Source organism: Archocentrus centrarchus, chromosome 11 (assembly GCF_007364275.1).
Source record: "Archocentrus centrarchus isolate MPI-CPG fArcCen1 chromosome 11, fArcCen1, whole genome shotgun sequence".
Taxonomy (NCBI): domain Eukaryota; kingdom Metazoa; phylum Chordata; class Actinopteri; order Cichliformes; family Cichlidae; genus Archocentrus; species Archocentrus centrarchus.
In genome coordinates, this window is record NC_044356.1 from 2,573,530 (window position 1) to 2,591,459 (window position 17,930).

Here is a 17,930-nt window from a genome sequence, read left to right on the forward strand (position 1 = left end):
CCCTAACAATTCAAACTTTAAACAGATGAGTAATCAAAAACAAATTAAGCTAACAAACAATTGTTATGAGGCTGGAAATTATCAATAAAGGCCAGAAAAATAAACTTAAACAAACATGTTTATTTCTGCTGTGAAGTTGAGCATTTTAACATGGGAGGCTGTGGGGACCCACTCACTTTTGAAGCCAGTATCGAGTGGACCAGCTTCATTTTTCAGCTTCAGTTTCTGCTTGATTAGCATCACTGAAGTTGATGATTGGCTGCTCTGCACCACCAGCATTTAAAGGCCACCGTAAAGGTTCGAGTATATGCAGAAACTCTCCGCTCTGACCCCGATTAAAGCATTTTGTGATAATACCTTTACTTTGGTTCTTATATCTCACTGTTTCCTGTGGCTTGCATTTTTATGCTGTATGTCCCCGAGAATGAAGCGCTGCAAACTTTACTTTATTAACAATAAACTACTGTGTAAGCGAGATTCAGAACGTGTATGTGTTCGTCTACAGTGGAGCAGTTTTTAGCTGCAAAGCTGATAACCTTCTGAACTTTCCGAGGTTAAAAAATATTCATGAGGGAAGCAGATTGTGTGATCTAAATTGAGTGCTAATTTATTTTATTTTATTTTATTATTTTATTTATTTAAAGAGAGTTCATTTGCCAGTAGCTTGGCAAAATTTCTGGTGTACAGACAACCAAATCTGTAAATTGCAACAGTAAATTTGTTTCAAAGGAAATCTAACTGGATTATTTTTTTCTATTAGCATTATGAGAAAACATTGTTAATTAATATCTTGACATATTGCCAGTGTGCTGATGCTAAATATATCAGTAATATCTTTTTTTACCAAAATATCCAATCCTGCTGCATAATCTCTTCTTGAATCGTTTCCAGCATCATTAAAATTGTTGCATTTAGATTCTCGATGCTCCTGGTTAACATTTGAGAATGGCGGTGGCTTTAACACAGAAAAAATACTGTTACTTGAAACACGCCCAGTACTGTATCAAAACCAATATCTTTTTCTAGCCATAATCAAGAGTTTAGTATAGTAATTTAGATATTTATTCCTCCTTTTTACATATAGTTGAAAACATAAATGTTGCCACATTTGTGTTTACACCCATCATCCACCCCAAGAACCTTTTGCAGATTCAGATGCAGTTTATAAATGTGAAACTTTGTCCTCTAAAAAGTAGGTCTTTGCTCTTAATGCAAACCGGACAGTAAATAGAAAGTTACTGTGAAACCACATCAGTAATGCAGAAGCATAATTCATATCTGACAGTGTTGATGCAGTCGATCAAAAATGAGAATGGATGATAAATCCTGAATGCTGAAAATAGAAGCTATGTTGAGATATTCAACTGATATTACCTTTTTCATTTGTATTATATGGAAAATCACAAAGATTAGGAGGGGTGGGGGTGGTTTACCACTGTAATCTGAGTTTTTTCCCTGGAATATAATCCTAACTCTGTGCTATTACAATATAATCTTATGTTTACTTTTTTAATTGTTCTCCAAAGGCTTGGCTATCAGCCGACAGAGAAGAAAACAATCATTCTAGCTCACATGCATCAAAAAATAGCTGATGACTGAATACTGCCTGTTTAGCAAATGGCTAAGGGTCCAATTAAATCTCAGATTCAAAGTGTAAATGAAACCTTCGTTCTCCTGGTCCAGCCGCACCCATCTGTTCTGTTCACTGCGCAGTCCAAAGGACCGACGGTCTCCTCTAATAACTGAAAGAGTGAACTCAAGTGTATTATCCAATCAGCATCAGTAAAATGCGTCTTTAAAAGTTGATTTGCAAACCTCTGTCTCTCTGTACCTCCCTCCAGCGGCCGTTTTGGATGATCAGTCTGTGTGTGGTCGTGGTGAACGTCTGGCGCTGGCTCTGGCGAGGGAGAATATCAACAGCCTGATGGAGGGCTCCTCCCAGGCGAGGGTGGAGGTGGATGTCTACGAGCTGCAGAAGGACTCCCAGTATGACACCACTGACACCAGTAAGGCTCCTTTTTCTTCCTTTGAGCTGCATCGTTTCCAGTGATGGTAAATTTCAGTAAGGATTTTCTGAAATAGAACAGAGTAATAAAGCATCAATCTTTATTTAACAAAGAAGGTCAACAATGCAGCAGGCACACGCTCGGTAAACCTGCGCTTTAAATATGTTCAGCAAATCTGCACAACAGAATGCAAGCAAACAACAAATGAAGAAGTTAAAGAAGTTAAAGCTGCAACTGGCAAAAAATCTGAAAAAAGTAAAATAAAATATTTTAAAAAACTACATCAAACTTAATATTTCAGGAAAATTAAGATAGCATTTTACCTGTCCAGGATACAAGTTACAAATGCACTTCATCTGTACTTATGTATGTTTTTATTGTGTTTAGATTCTCTTTGAAGAGGCCATCTTCTTTTTTGGGGTAGTTTTACACTATCCACAGTTTGTTGCCCTAGCTCAGAGAGAGATTTTCCTAAATGATTTCCTGATTTTCAATAAATTTTCATATTTTCCAGCTCTTCTGGGAAAGCTTTCCACAGGTTTAGGAGTGTTTATAGGATTTTTTGACCATTCTTCCAGAAGCACATCTGTGAGGTCAGACACTGATGTTGGAGAGAAGGCCTGGCTCACAGTCTCCACTCTAATCCATCCCAAAGGTGTTCTATCAGGCTGAGGTCAGGACTCTGTGCAGGCCAGTCAAGTTCTTCCACACCAAACTGGCTCATCCATGTCTTTATGGAGCTGCTTTGTGCACTGGTGTGCAGTCATGTTGGAACAGGAAGGGACCATCCCCAAACTGTTCCCACAGAGTTGGGAGCATCAAATTGTCCCAAATGTCTTGGTATGCTGAAGCATTAAGATTTCCTTTGACTGGAACTAAAGGGCCGAGCCCAACTCCTGAAAAACACCCCCACCACCACCAAACTTTACACTCCTGGCAACTGCTAAACCCACTGCATCTGATGCTTTGCATTGAGCTTGGTGATGTAAGGTTTGGATGCAGCTGCCATGGAAACCCATTCCATGAAGCTCTCTGTTCTTGAGCTGATCTGAAGGTCACATGAAGGTTGGAGGTCTGTAGTGATTGACTCTGCAGAAACTTGGTGACCTCTGCACTATGACCCTCAGCATCCTCTGACCCCACTCTGTGATTTTACGTGGCCTACCACTACATTGCTGAGTTGCTGTTGTTCCCAATCACTTCCACTTTGTTCTAATCCCACTAACAGCTGACTGTGGAATATTTAGAAGTGGGGAAATTTCAGGACTGAACTCGTTGCACAGGTATCATCCTATCACGGTACCACGCTGGAATTCACTGAGCTCCTGAGAGCGAGCCATTCTTTCACTGATGATTGTAGCAGCAGTCTGCATGCCTCGGTGCTTAGTTTATACACCTGTGGACAGGGATGTGACTGGAACACCTTAATTACATGATGTGGATGGCTGAGTGAATACTTTTGTCAGTATACAGTAGGATAACAAGCTGCTCCCAAACCTCATGTTGGTAAGTCTGACCATTTGGCTATACTGTTACAGCCCACAAGACTGAAAGGTAATCTGGTAACAGTGAGAACTTTTAAAATGTGGACAGGCACTAGCAGATTTGCAGGACTGCCTTGAGGTTACAGACATGAATATTCATGATTACACAGAAACCACGAGTAGTTACATTAATTGGTGTACCTCCATCTGCATCACCTCCCACACAATTTGTGTTTTTACTTATCAAAAGCCCAGCTCAACATGAAGCTTTGCATAAAGATAAAGAAATGTTGTGCAGCTTTCAAGTCAGGGAATATCATAGAGTATAAACAGGCTCAACATGGCCAACAAAGTGCTATCAAGGCTGCCAAGCAGGCATATTCCCAAAACTTGAGGGCTGCTACTAAAATAACAGCAAGCTGCACCAGCTACAAACAGAGGAAGACAGACTGGACCCCACCCTACCAGATAACCTTCATAAGTACTATGCTAGATTCAACCAGCTGTCACAGTTACGCTGTGTGGCAAGCAGTGTTGGACCTCAGTGCAGGATGTGTGAAGCAGAGTCTGACTCGAAACAGCTTTAATGCTGGAATAATCTCATACAATACAAAAACCCGAAAATACAATAACTAAACTCAACCAAGGCTGAACTGAAAACAAAACAGCAAGCCTGGGGGGGGGGCACTAAACATGGGCCCACACAGCTAGGGAAACACAGATGACAACGCAACCAAGAACTAAACAACACTGAGACCTTAAATACACACACTAGGTAATCAGGGGAAGAGAGAGACAGCTGGAGAAGACGAGGCACAGGTGAACAAAATGACACTAATGACACAAAAGAAGTAAAACTAAACACAAAGCACACAGGACAAGGAACTGCCAAAATAAAACAGGAAGTAAACATGATGAAACTAAACACAACACTCTGGAAAACAACAGCAGGTGACGCTAAACACAAAGCACAACACATGGGACAAGTGACAAGACACGGGGAGGCAGACACCCTGAGGAAAACAGACAAAGGAAGACAAGAACAAAGGAAAAACAAAATGAAATACAAGAACTAATGAAAGCCCCAAGTGGCGATGATCGGGCCCTTGCACCCGGTTTGCTCGAGCCGTGCCGCCCTTGGAGGTTTTTTGATCGTGATGGTGTACAAAAGAAACAAAAATAAGTCGGCTCTTTTCAAGCTCCAGAGACTACTATGACCTGGATGACTGAGAATCTACACAGACATGATGGAGTACAGAATGGCTGTAACCAATTTCATTAATTTACGGGAAACTATATCTTTTGCTTTCCATATAACCAACACAATATTTGGAGGGTGGTCACAGCTCCAGCATGCAAAATCGGGCATGGGTCTGATTGACTTTTTTGATTGTGATAGTGTACAGAATGTCTGTAACCAATTTCATACATTTCTGTGAAATTAAATCTTTTGCTCTCCATATAAACCCAATGCAGTATTTGGGGTGTGGTCACAGCTGTGGTGTGCAAAATGGGGCATGGGTCTCATTGACCTTTTTGATCAGGATGATATCAGGAATGTTGAAACAAATTTTCATGCATTTCAGAGAAACTAAATTCAGAGAAACAAATTCTGTGGACCGTCATACAAATTTTAATTTGCTTCAGTAGGGGGAGCTATTGCACCTATTGCCTTGAATCCCTAGTTATGGGTTCAGGGTCCGTGTATTTTGCGGCCAACGGATTTTCGTTTAGGAATCAGAAAACGAAAAACGGGAAACGCCTCGTTTCCCGATTTTAGTTTCAAAGTTTAAAAACGGAAAACGGAAAACGAACCGTTTCCTGATTTTCATTTCAAAATGGGAAAATAAAAAAATGGAAAACGAGCCGTTTCCCGATTTTTGTTTCCTGATTAAAAATTTAAAAATGGATTTTAAAAATCCGGCGTGGAAATCGGATTTCTCATTTTTCTTCATTTTTGTATCTTGACCCGGAAATGATCGAACTCTCGCGGCACACGCAGACATTGGCGGTACGTTTGATTTGATTAGGAGCCATGATTCACATATACATCTAAGAAGACATGTCGTTGCACGAATATGCAGATTTTATTGCAGTAAGCAGAATAAATGGCAAGTGTTGTAGCGAAATCGCATCAATGTTATGCACCCACTTCGGAACAAGACGGGGTTTTTCTGAGAGGAATGTGCGGAGATGGTGTGCTGAGCAGGGGCTGCTCACACAGTTCTGTTCAGACAGCCAGCTTGAAGTTGAAGTCGCTGAAGGTATTGCTGAGGTAAGTTTTTCATTGTTATAATTATTTTTATGATGAGTGCTTTTTGTGAAATATGCAATGGCTACATTAATATAGCTAAAAAGCTGACTACAAGCTAATGGGAAGCCAGACATCAGTCGTATGCTACAATTTACAGATTCAATTAAATGGCTAATACACTGTTAGCCCTGCGAGAGACTGGCGACCTGTCCAGGCTGTAACCCACCTCTCACCCCTCTGGCAGCTGGGATAGGCTCCAGCTGCCAGAGGGGTGAGGGTGAGAGTCTCCCACATTGAACTGGATACGTGGATAAAAATGCATGGAAGGACTATACACATAATTTATCCAAATAATATATTTCACTTGTCACATTATTAACATGATAAGTATTAACAGTCTTACTTCTCCAAACATTCCACTGGAAATGTAAAGTTATTTTTAACAGTATTCTTCCCTATTTAGTGCCTCTATGGATAAACTGTCAGCTTCTGTGCTTAAACTTTTTTTTTAAGTCACTATGTTGGGCTTTGCAAACATAACAAGCTTCCCATTTTTTTTCTCCAAGCATGTAGTGACCTGTGAAGTCTGTCCCCCCCCCACACACACACACTTCTAGACTGGATCATCTTTTGGTCGAAAAATGATGACTGGATATCTTTCTGCAAAAGGCATTAAAGCTTCTGAAGGCAGAGTGGGCAAAGTGTTGAGAAGCATTCATCAACCCTATCATGCAGCAAGACAGCAGGTAATGTTAAATACCAGTTTTCCAGTAGAGCACTGGTGTTGAGAATCTAAATCTTGCAAATATATTGAGTATTTATAGTTTGTTTGATTTTAGGGTGCCCGAAATCTCAACCCCATACCCTACAATGCAGAATACATGGGTCATAAGCTTCACTTAGATCAAAATGAAAAACTTGTTATGTTTGGAGTGACCCATGTCATGGCTATTGATGGTTTCAGCAAGAAGATTGTCAGTCATTCCACCATGCCGGTAAAAAACAACATCATCATTTACGAGGATGTGTACAGGTAAAATAACCTGACTACTGCTACTAGTATTCATTTATTCCTCAGTCTATTATTGCTCCGTCCAGTTTTAACTAAATACTTTTTTTATCGTTACTTTAGGAGTGGCTGGGATGCTTGTTAGGTTTAAAGGGTTTATGTTTGTGTGTTTTATCTTCAGACCTGCTCTGCTTTCTTGTGGACTGTGGGATCAGGTCAGAGTTGACTGTGGGAAGGAGTTTTACCTGGCACTGTTCATCCAGGAAAGGCTGGCACAATACAGATACAATTGTCAGAGGCAGCCCTACATTCAGACACCTTCTACAAGGGTAACAATGTGGTGGTAAAATATTTTCTTTTTTTTGTAAACTCATTTCAGATGAGAATAAGCCGAGTCATGCTGTTTTAAAATATGCACAGAACCATGTGATTGAGAGAATGTGGTCAGAGGTAAATGCCCGAGTCAACTATCCTCTGAAGACTGCTTTGGTACAACTGGTGGACATGGAGGAACTGGACATGGAGGACAGCACATCCAAGTACTGTGTGTCAAACTTGACATGCCAGATGGCCAGGATTGGTATCACTAATGTTGTAGAGGCATGGAATGCACACAGAATCCCAGGTATGATTCATTCCTTTTTACTGGCTCTGTTACAAGAATATTTTGTTCACAAAGCAATTTAAATTTAGTTTACCACTCTGTAGTAAATTTTGATATGAACTGCATTTACAAATGTGTAGCTTATTTGCATATCTGTATATTCACTACTGACTGAAATTTTCAATAGATGGGGCAGCTTCAATTTATAAAATACCTCATCGATTTGTCCTGAGTTATTTGGGTATTTTGCTATTTTGTGTAGATTTCCTTTTATTGTTGTATTTATATCTAGATCTGTTCAATGAACACATAATCACCCCTTTGAAGCAACACTAAAGTAATAAGATAAGCTCATATTTCTAAATGCTGTGAATCTGTTGCAGTTATGTTCACTTTACTATACCAAGTAAATTTTAACTCATTCATTTGTAAACCCTTAAAACACACTTGTGTGTCATGCAGGAAAAGGAATACCAAATGAACTGGCTAAAGGGGGGTGTCCTGCAAAAATTGCTGAGGAACTTCTGCCTAATGGTGCCGCTGCAGCTGACCTGTATCAGCAGGAGGTGGGATCAGCCTTGAAGAGAGATTCCATTTTTGGACTGGAGCCTTTCTCCTCTGAAGAAGCCAAACAGTGGACTGAAACAGAGTTTGGTTCTCATTTTGACTTGTTTTGACTTTACCAAAACGTGGTTCATCATAACTATGGACCCTTTAAAGATGCTGTTAGGTTTCTTATTGACATCACCAGATGTTGTGTGTGATCCATTAGTGGTATTCAATGAAGAAACGAGTAAACTTCTCCAAAAAAAATTTATTACAGAGAAAACTACAAGCTGTTTCAATTTATAACAGTTCAAATAATTTGTATTTACAATCTTGTTTCTGATTGTTGGCAATAAAGGAGAACTTGCAATTCTCTAATTCTTTTTTAAAATTCTAATTTTGTGTAACACCCAAGCTTGTATATCATTTAAACAATGTAACATTTAATAATTACATAATGAAAACCGCAGTTACCGACTACTGTTCCACTCCCAAACCATGTTATAAACATCAAACTGGGCTTGAAACCTAAGGACAACCAAGTAAAAAAGACAATGTGATTACAGAGAAAACCACCCATCAAACAGGATGAGGAAACGTGTTACTGATAAGCTGCAGAGGCTGCAGGTTAGTATATATGCCAACACTACCCAAGCTGATTTTATAAAAGGTTCCTCTGTAGGAAAACCTGGTCAATTAAGCTGGTGTGATGTTGGCTTGAAATACAAACTCTGCACCCTCTTTAGCTTTGTAGTGACAAATGCCCATTTATATTCAATGTTAGATGAATTACACATCTATATCTCTTTGAGGAGAGAGAGAACAGCATGGAGACCCTTAACTTGGTGTACCCTACGATCAAATTCTTCAGCTCTGCATTTCAGACAGTGATCTGCAGTTAACAGCCACTGCTCCACACATGTTCGGCATCCAACTAGAGACTCGCAGCACGTGGAAAACATGGGTTCCTCCATTAGAGCTACAAGGTTTTAAAAAAAGAAATTGATGCAGAAAAATATGTGCCAGTTACTTTAAATATAAAATAAGAAAATTAAACACATTTAAATTTGCTGTAATATGTAATGCATACCTTTGCAAACGAGGCAGGCAAAGGCATCCTTTACAGAATGCAGGTGGGCATCAGTCACTGCTTTGCGTGTGTGCTTTGCAAGCTCAGACAGCTGGTTTATTGCTGAGGTGATATCTTGGAGGCTCTCAGCAGCTTGCTTTAGTTGGTCAATTTTGCCAATGACCTCTTGTATGCTCATACTGTCGTCGGCCCTTCGACTTAAATGTAGAACGACAAAATAGTGAAATCGCCAAATGCATGAATATTTTTCTTATATCTGCCTATGAGGCCTTCAGTTTTTCTTTTAAAAAATATTTGTCAGGTAAAATGACTTATACTGTTTGCCCTTGTGTAGAGAATGAGTTTGACTTTACATACATTACCTTGCTTTAGCTGTTCTTCCATTCTGGAACTCCACAAAGTCATCCTCAAAGATTGCATAGATTTTTCTGGAGTTCTGTTTCCAGTAATGGGAACCTTAGGAGAAGACAATGTATTTCTATATTTATTAATTTTAATGGTAAAATGTAAAAAGCAAGTTTTTGATCACTTAGCTTACTTCTTGTGCCCTCCGAGTCTACTATTTCATTTCCTTGGCTGTCTGTCAGGGTAATCACCTCATCACAGCCCAAGGCATCCTTCACCTTCTGTGTTATTCCTTCCACATTTGCTTCAGCTTCCAAAAAGCGAATGATGACTGTTTTGGAAGTACTGAGCTTGTCATTTACTATTTTGGCAATATGGATAGCCCTGTGGAGGAATTAGATCATTAAAAAAATAAGATGAAAAAATATGGCTGTAGAGAGATTTTACTAGTAAAGACAAGTTGAATATTTAACAGCTAACCTTTGGAAAGATCTTGCTGGGAACAGGTTGCTTGCTCGTGGCGTTCCAGCTGAAGGCCGTGGTGTGTCAGTCAGAGCAGAAGGTGAGGGTCGGTGCATGAAGGCAAATGGAATACCAGTAGTGGGTAGGGATCTGCTTGCAGGAAGTGGACTATGAACTGGATCTCCATGGACCTCATAATGACTGTGATGTGAAAGATTTAGGATGGAAAAAATGTCCTGCTGGCTCTGGAAATATTGCAGTGTTTGCATCATCTGTAATGTACAGACTACTGCAATTAACCTGTTTAATTTGGCAAAATAAAAAAAAAATTATAAAGTGCTAATTATTCCCAGATTTTATGTTATTTAGAACAAACATCTGCACAAAATAATATTGGAAACATTCAATTCTAAATCATATTTCAATGTACTTTAAGTGTTTAGACATACCACAAAGTTACTTTTAGCTAACATTAGCATTTACTCGATCACATGCCATTAAGCTAACCAAGGCTCCGTAAAGCCAAAATAAATATTCTTATATATAAATCTATCAGTTATAAGTTGAACAGTTACGGCACCTGAAAAATCCTGCATATCTTGTCCACAGACATGTCATCTTCCTTAAGTGTAACACGTCTGCTTTCTCGAAAAAGGACATAACTGCCCGTTGCCATCCCGCAGACATGCAAAATACACTTGACAACGATGGAAACTGCAGCACGCCCTCTACTGTCATGAAACTGTCAGATGTATGGGGACAACTTCCGGGTGAGAATTGGGGAAAAAAATAAAAACTCAGAAATCCGATTTCCACGCCGGATTTTTAAAATCCATTTTTAAATTTTTACTCAGGAAACAAAAATCGGGAAACGGCTCGTTTTCCATTTTTTTATTTTCCCATTTTGAAATGAAAATCGGGAAACGGTTCGTTTTCCGTTTTTAAACTTTGAAACTAAAATCGGGAAACGAGGCGTTTCCCGTTTTTCGTTTTCTGATTCCTAAACGAAAATCCGTTGGCCGCAAAATACACGGACCGTTCAGCCTTAGTTTGTACATGAGTGATTACATTTTTAGGCTGATCGGGCAAAGCATGTGCGAACGAGTGCACAAACGTTAAATATTCTACAAAACCATGAATAAATTTTGATGGGCTACTTGTCGAGATGATCTGGAGCCATTTTGGTCTCACTGAGTGAAATGCCCTGGTAGGAGATGATTTAAATAGCAGGTCTGAAAATGGCAAAAATTGACACCTTCAGTTGAAAATGGCTGACTTCCTGTAGGGTTTCGGGTATGGGTCCAAGAGACGTTTGTGTACATCTTAGGATGTTACATGAGCCTACACAATTTCAGATATGTAGATAAAATGTAGCTCCGTGGCTATGCAAAAAACATGGTATTTCATTATATTTTCAGGTCCCACTAGGTGGCGCTCTAATGTTTAGGGACTTCATGCATATCATTGTGTTCAGGGCAGAAGACTTATCAAACCACTAAAGTTTGACACAGACTGGGCAATGTGGCTTTGAGTTACAGCCATTTTTGTCTTCATGGTGAAACATGGTGAAACATCCTGCCAGGGTCACGCCCTTTGGCGAAAACTCACAGTTTTGAAAACAATGTAAGGCCAACTCCTTAAGGCTTTCCAGGGGAAATTTGAGATGGTTCTGCTCAACCACCTTGGAGCTGGACCTCAAAGGCTGCTTTTCCACCGACAGGGTTCCAGTGCCGGTGCCAGTATTTGAACCGTTCAGCAGTTTTTCCACCACGATCGCACTCGGTGCTCTGACGAAAAACGGGTTCAACTCGTTGGTTCCAGGCCAGCAAGTTAGCTGGCCTGGAACCAAGAACGCGTGACAAAAGTGGCAGAAGGGCATGACTTTGCCGTCTCAACATAAACTTTTCTACCACATTACATGTGTATTACATGAGAAAAGCAAAGCAATTTTCACGGCTGTGAATTAGGTTGGGTCTTAAGGCTGAACTTCGTCCCCTTAGAATTATATGGTTCTATCTGCATTCTAACCCATTTTGAGATATTAAATAATAGAACCTTATAATACCAAGTTAAAGCTTGAGTTTGCAGATAGAACCTTTTTGTTTTGTGAGTAAAATGGCCAAAGTTGTATATAATTTTTAAAAAATCTCTTACATTTTGTTGATTAGCGGTCAACGAATAAGAATATGACAATAAGTCAACTTCGTCAAAAATGTCAGAACCTTATAATTCTAATGGGACGACTTGCTGCTTTGTATCAGTTCATATCACAGATAAAAGGACCCAAAGTGCGTACTTTTCATCTTGCTCTAATCGCTGTCTGTGTTTACCTCTGTGCTGCACACAGATGCTGCAGTAGTTTGGTTTGGACCGTAAAATGCATTTGCAGCACAAGAAAGGGAAGCATGTTCTCCCACGTTTGCTGTCTTCGGCTTCTGTGTCCAGATGAGGACCCGCCCACACTCATACGTAAAGAAGCTTTTCACCGGTTCTTTTGGGAACAGCACAGGCACGAGCACCGGCACCAGAACCCCGGCGGTGGAAAAGGGGTAACAGTGTAAAACATGACATTTTCTGTAACCACTAGGGGGCACTGCGACTGTCAGTAAATATATCATATGATTGGGTTCAGGGTCGGAATGTCATCCTACTGTGAAGTTTGATCCACAGTGGATAGTGTCGGTTTGAATGAGGATCAATCAAAATTTCCTGGTGAATGATCGAAATTCACTGTGGTGTCACGGCCTCTGGTGAAAACTCACCATTTTAGATAAGACAAAACAAATATGAAGTTGATAACATCCAAAACCATCCAAAAGTTATTAGAGTATGAGGGCAGGAAATCGCTAAAATCACCCATTTAATTCAAAATGGCGGACTTCCTGTTGGGTTCAGGGCATTGGACCCTGTGGTCTTTTTTGTTCATCTGGACATGTTCAATTCCCACTGCTGTGAAACACAGCAGTGGGAATTGAACTAAAGGTGGCGCTGTAGAGCCATTTTGAAAGGGCCATGCCTGAAACATTAAAATCCTTAAATTTTCACCAGACCTGACATGTGTGCAAAATTTCATGTGTTTTTGAGCATGTTTAGGCCCTCAAAAAAGGAATTCATTTGCCTAAATGTCCAAAGCAATTACAATAGGGCCTTCACACTGGTTGTGCTCGGGCCCTAATAACAGAAGACCCAAGCTATAACAACTTAAGGATCTAAACTGTAAGGAAATCTAAGAAAACTAGGAAATACAACAAAAACAGAAAAACACAAAAACACTGGGCCAATGGCCCACAATCATGACGTCAACTGAACAAAGACATTCCCTCAAAATCCCCTTAGGCAACCTCCCTCCAGGTAACACATACACAGGTTCTTCAGGCCCTGAAGCAAGTTAACACACACAAAGCCGCTGGACCGGACAGAGTTACAGGAAGTGTCCTGCGTGGAGAAGTTGGCGAAGGTATATGCAAACCTTTCCAACTTTTCCCTTTCACAGGAAACCGTTCCAGGTTTTTTAAGTCATCCATTAGCATAGTAGTTGCTAAAAAACAACTCACATCAGTTCCAATGAGGTGCCTGGAAAAGCTGCTGCTCAGGTCCATAAACCCTGCTGTTCCAGATCCAGGGGACCCTCTGCAGTTTGTTTACTGCCTACACAGTGGCATCCTACACCCTGGCCCTTCTCTCCATATTGGAACATTTGGACACTATTGATCTTCCTCACTAACAGGCCACAAGTGGTGAGCGTGGGAAACAACATCTCTGCCACACTTTCAGTCAGCACAGCAGCCACCTAATGATGCCTCAGTCCCAAACTCATCTCATTGTACACCCATTTAAATCTAAATTTGTGACACTTTTACCTTTTCAGACAAGCATTTTGAGAGAATCTAAACCTTCAAAATGTGCTGTGGTTATTATTGAAGATACTGATGATTTTATACTGTCTGCTTTTGTTAAGTCCTGAAGCAATTTCAGTTCTCCTGAGAAATATGATTGACTAATAAGATTAAATTGAGAACCATTTCAGAAGAGTCTCAGTTAAAAACCACTCATGGCATAAATATTATTAGAGGTTTTCAGGTGAGTAATTTCAGGTGTTGTGTAGGACAGGACAGAAGCAGTCAGACAGACCAAAGGACGGGTAAATGATGGTGAAGTTTTTCAAATTCAGGGTGTTTAGCATTGGTGTGGAGTTGGCTCATCGTAAGCAGAGAGCTCGCAGTGTTCTGAGCAGCTGCTGTGGATTTTTATCGATTACGAGCCGCACCAAAATGAGGCTGCAGAGGCAGTTCAGGGCAGCACACTCACCAACAAATGGCATGCGGTGTGTGTGGACATTCACACTACAGTACAGTAATAAAAACATGCACACTGTGTTTCATCAAATCCAAAAGGATGAACACCATAAAGCAGTTTGTGATTTTATTGTGTATTATAATTGCATTTTTTGTGAAGCAAAAATAATAACAAAAAACAAAATGAAACCAGATTTTTGTTATTGGCTAGAAATTTGCGGTCATGGCCGGGCCAGGCTGCCAACCGCATTATGTCCCTCTCCAGCTCTGTGGATGGCGCTCTGACCTGCCAAACTGGAGGCTTTCTTTGGATTTGGGCTGAAACAATGACTGCAGCATGGATTTATTTATTTCTGACAATCCTGGTTTTGGGATCATAACTGGCACTGGAGCTCAGGGGAGCTGCCTTCCTGCTCACCTTTTGAAAATCAGGCTGAAACTGAAAAACGGGGAAATTTTTAGAGAACAGTGGAAGTTTAACTGTCCCACCTCCAGTTTTACACCCATGCACAGTCACTACAGACCCCTGACTCAGTTACATAGTTTGTTAAACATGTGAACTGTTTTCATGTATTAAATGGCTTTTATTACCAGTGTCTGAACAAATTGAAGGATAACTTAAAAAAAATGAAACCTTCTCTCACTCAGTTGTCTCTAACAGCCTGTGGACTGATTTCTGTGTGAAGGAATAAGAGCGACAGTTTCATGAAAATCCAAAAGAGATACTCGCTCGAGATCCGCTGTCCTAATCAATGAAAGAAACAAAAAGCTACCAAAAGAAATTACTGTAGAAATCCACTGTAAATAAAGCAAATATCTACAAATCCTGAAAACAACAGCTAACTAATTAACAAACAGTTCAGATTTCTCCCAGCAGCGTTTGGACCCAAACCTCATGCTCACAGGGACGGGGGTCTCTTCAGCTTCAAGACAAGCTGACTGAACATTTGAACATTTTTGTCTCTCTGTCATTTCTCTCCCAGTGTGTCAGATCTTGCCAAAGGGTGTGGTCTCTGTGATTGGCCCCGCCTCCAGCCCTGCCTCTGGGTCCACCATCAGTCACATCTGTGGGGAGAAGGAGGTGAGTTCATTTCAATTCAATTCAATTTTATTTGTATAGCACCAAATCACAGCAACAGTCACCTCAAGGTGCTTTATATTGTAAGGTAAAGACCCTAAAATAATTACAGAGAAAACCCAACAATCAAACGACCCCCTATGAGCAGCACTTGGTGACAGTGGGAAAGAAAAACTCCCTTTAACAGGAAGAAAGCTCCAGCAGAACCAGGCTCAGGGAGGGGCAGTTAAGAAGAAACACTCAGTGCATTATGGGAACCCCCCCCCCCCCCCCCCCCAGCAGCCTAGGCCTATAGCAGCATAACTGATCCAGCCCTAACTATAAGCTTAATCAAAATGGAAAGTTTTAATCCTAAACTTAAAAACAGAGAGGGTGTCTGTCTGTGAGTGTGTCTTACCTGAGGCCTGTAGAGTCTGAGATGGAGCTCTTGGGTTTGATGGAGTTTCTCTCAGAACTGCACGGTCTGAGCTTGGGGTGAATCTGCTGGGACGTCCACTCCTGGAAAAATGGTGGGATTGTGTTAACACACAGCTGGATGCTGCAGACCAGCAAACTGACAAAGCTCCTCAAATGTATCAATGATGAAATTAATAAAGTACATGTGATCAGCAGCACCTGGCTGCTACTTACCGTCTTAATTCCTATGGAGGCACAGAGCCCTGTGAAAACTTGCGATAACCCTAAACATAACCCTATGCTAATAATTGTTTTTTTTTTTTTTTTTTTAATTGTTCTGCCAAGTCTCGGTAATCAGGACAAAAGAAATAATCATTCTGATACACACGAACAACTAATTTTTTTCCAAAAAAGACCTTTTTGCTTTTCCCCAGAACACGGGGTCAGGGTCTTCACTGATGATCACTTAGATCTCAGACTTGCTGCTAATCGAGATGTTTTTGACTGGACGAAGCTACGGGTAAATGATCAATCAGTTGGGGTGATGGCCTTGGAGAGACCGGAAACATCACCAACAGCTTCATGTCAGACTGTGCATGTGATCTCACTCGAATGATGATGTCACTACATGCAAAACTGGTTTATGATAGCAGGGTTGGTGAAGGTGGAGTTACAGAGGTCACCCATTACAAGACTCTTAAGACTCGGCATTCATCTGGAGACACCAAGGACCTCCAAACTTCTCTGTTCTAAGTTCAGGAGAAAGACCTTGGATGGTCAACAAGACCTCTTTTCCTTGCACTATCTGTGTCTTTACAGAGTGACATATGGAGAGAAATGTGCAGTACACACGAATGGCTTCTTTTTGTGTATTTCAGGCTTTACTTTGCAGCCTGTCCTCCTCAACTGAGATCTACTGAATGCTTTTTCGACGTTCATCTGAGTCTGCCGAGTTCTCCCGTCACAAGCTTTCCTTCACAGCAGGCATCAAAGTCAATTTGTTGGATTTTTACAGGGTTTAACTTCTGCTTAACAGCCTTTGAGAATCTACACAAGTCCATCTCCACCACCCTGTAAGCCTCTAACCGTCCACACATCCTCTTCCTCCAGCCTGACATGTCTCATATTATTGAATTCTCAGCTTGGATTTAGAATAAGCTTAGCAGATCGGAGCGAAGCTCAGCTGAGCTAATTACAGTTTACCTTTTAAACTCCTGCAGGTGTGAGCCAAGGTTAAATCACTGAGCGGCACATCACACGGGACAGTTATCCTCCGACCTCATTCTCCATTCTTCACTGATGTGATTAATTTTTCAATTTGTCATTAATTTTTCAGCTTAAACACATACAGTGTCAGTCACAGCACCTTTGCTCTGTGCAGTTTGAAGTGAAACAGAGACACTTTAAATTCTCTGAAATTAGGGAAAGATTTCACATATTTTCACTTATTTTATGCTCTCCTACCGAGAAGTTTGAACCTTAACTGAAACCTAACACCAACCATCATTGCATGTCCACCTGTGCTTTCAATTAATGCTAAATAGATTATTTTAAATTTTCCTTCTGTTGTTTCTTTATCCTCCGGACATCCAGCCATAAAACCCTCCATGAATCCTTTGATGTCTCCTTTGTGTGGAGCTGAACAAAAACTCTGATTTCTGCATGAAGCACTTTTCTAATATCGCTGATGATCTGAGGCTTTGCTTTGTTCTCAGATTTTCTTTTTGAACGTGAACAAAGACGGGATTATCAGTGAGCTCTGATTAAAGCTTTCATTTCTGTTATCTCAACTTCCTGCAGAAGCTGTATGGTTTGATTTTTATAATATTTGCTTCTTGAACCAACTTAGCCTCCCATTCAGGTGTTCTTTGCTTTTCTACAGTCTGACTTTTATCTCGTGGCATGAAGAAAACGGTGGTGACTCACAAAAGATGGTGACAGGTTAACCTGCGCCTGTTTCATGATGCAGATTTCAGCAAAATATGATGGAAGCTATCACAAAGAAAATGAAACAGCTACAGTAAAAATACTTAGACTGAGAAGCAACTTGAGAGCACAGTCCTGTTAAATCTAAAAGTGAGGTCAAAGGTGTGACATTATCTTCAGATGCAAATTCAGTGACAGACTGCTGCATCCTAAATGCACAAAGGAGCGTTACCGTAGATCCTTCCTCCCAGCAGCTGTAAGACTTTATAATCATCACTGCTCCCAACAAAAACCACAATAACCTACACAATGTAGGATAATATATAATATACTGTAAATAGTCCGGCCTGTTAAGGTTCAACACACAGGCACATCATGTACATTGTATATAGTGTTATTATTAGTAGTATTAAGGTTAATATTGTTTGTTGATTT

General features: G+C 40.4%; 3 protein-coding genes across 5 annotated transcripts in view; 2 read left to right on the top strand and 1 right to left on the bottom strand.

Annotated features, from left to right (window-relative positions):
* Positions 1-17,930, top strand: part of LOC115787873 (glutamate receptor ionotropic, kainate 5-like) — a 128,985-nt gene that overhangs the window by 26,909 nt on the left and 84,146 nt on the right. Inside the window, exons 2-3 of the mRNA XM_030740641.1 lie at positions 1,842-2,006; positions 15,079-15,176. Coding sequence (XP_030596501.1) covers positions 1,842-2,006; positions 15,079-15,176 — 263 coding nt within the window. The remainder of the gene's footprint in view (positions 1-1,841; positions 2,007-15,078; positions 15,177-17,930) is intronic.
* On the top strand, positions 5,715-8,278 carry LOC115787876 (uncharacterized). Of its 2 annotated transcripts, none has more exons than XM_030740644.1 (6): positions 5,715-5,765; positions 6,414-6,490; positions 6,584-6,777; positions 6,935-7,044; positions 7,133-7,378; positions 7,820-8,278. In XM_030740644.1, exons 3-6 carry the CDS (start codon positions 6,626-6,628, stop codon positions 8,032-8,034), a joined length of 723 nt encoding a protein of 240 aa, XP_030596504.1. In that variant the 5' UTR covers positions 5,715-5,765; positions 6,414-6,490; positions 6,584-6,625; the 3' UTR covers positions 8,035-8,278. The 2 variants fall into 2 exon arrangements, with proteins under 2 accessions (XP_030596504.1, XP_030596506.1); XM_030740646.1 differs by having other exon boundaries at positions 5,716-5,765; positions 6,362-6,490; positions 6,709-6,777.
* On the bottom strand, positions 8,417-10,553 carry LOC115787875 (uncharacterized). Of its 2 annotated transcripts, XM_030740642.1 has the most exons (6): positions 10,381-10,553; positions 9,819-10,001; positions 9,532-9,722; positions 9,356-9,449; positions 8,994-9,190; positions 8,417-8,882 (listed from the first exon to the last, which is right to left on the bottom strand). In XM_030740642.1, exons 1-6 carry the CDS (start codon positions 10,536-10,538, stop codon positions 8,701-8,703), a joined length of 1,005 nt encoding a protein of 334 aa, XP_030596502.1. In that variant the 5' UTR covers positions 10,539-10,553; the 3' UTR covers positions 8,417-8,700. The 2 variants fall into 2 exon arrangements, with proteins under 2 accessions (XP_030596502.1, XP_030596503.1); XM_030740643.1 differs by lacking the exon at positions 10,381-10,553 and having other exon boundaries at positions 9,819-10,003.

Coding starts and splice junctions, on each gene's coding strand:
- LOC115787876 (XM_030740644.1), top strand. CDS start 6,626: ATGGGTCATAAGCTTCACTTAGATCAAAATGAAAAACTTGTTATGTTT. Junction 6,778..6,934: donor ATTTACGAGGATGTGTACAG/GTAAAATAACCT, acceptor TTTTATCTTCAG/ACCTGCTCTGCTTTCTTGTG. Junction 7,045..7,132: donor GGCACAATACAGATACAATT/GTCAGAGGCAGC, acceptor AACTCATTTCAG/ATGAGAATAAGCCGAGTCAT.
- LOC115787875 (XM_030740642.1), bottom strand. CDS start 10,538: ATGACAGTAGAGGGCGTGCTGCAGTTTCCATCGTTGTCAAGTGTATTT. Junction 9,723..9,818: donor CCAGCAAGATCTTTCCAAAG/GTTAGCTGTTAA, acceptor ATTCCTCCACAG/GGCTATCCATATTGCCAAAA. Junction 8,883..8,993: donor TGCCTGCCTCGTTTGCAAAG/GTATGCATTACA, acceptor AAAACCTTGTAG/CTCTAATGGAGGAACCCATG.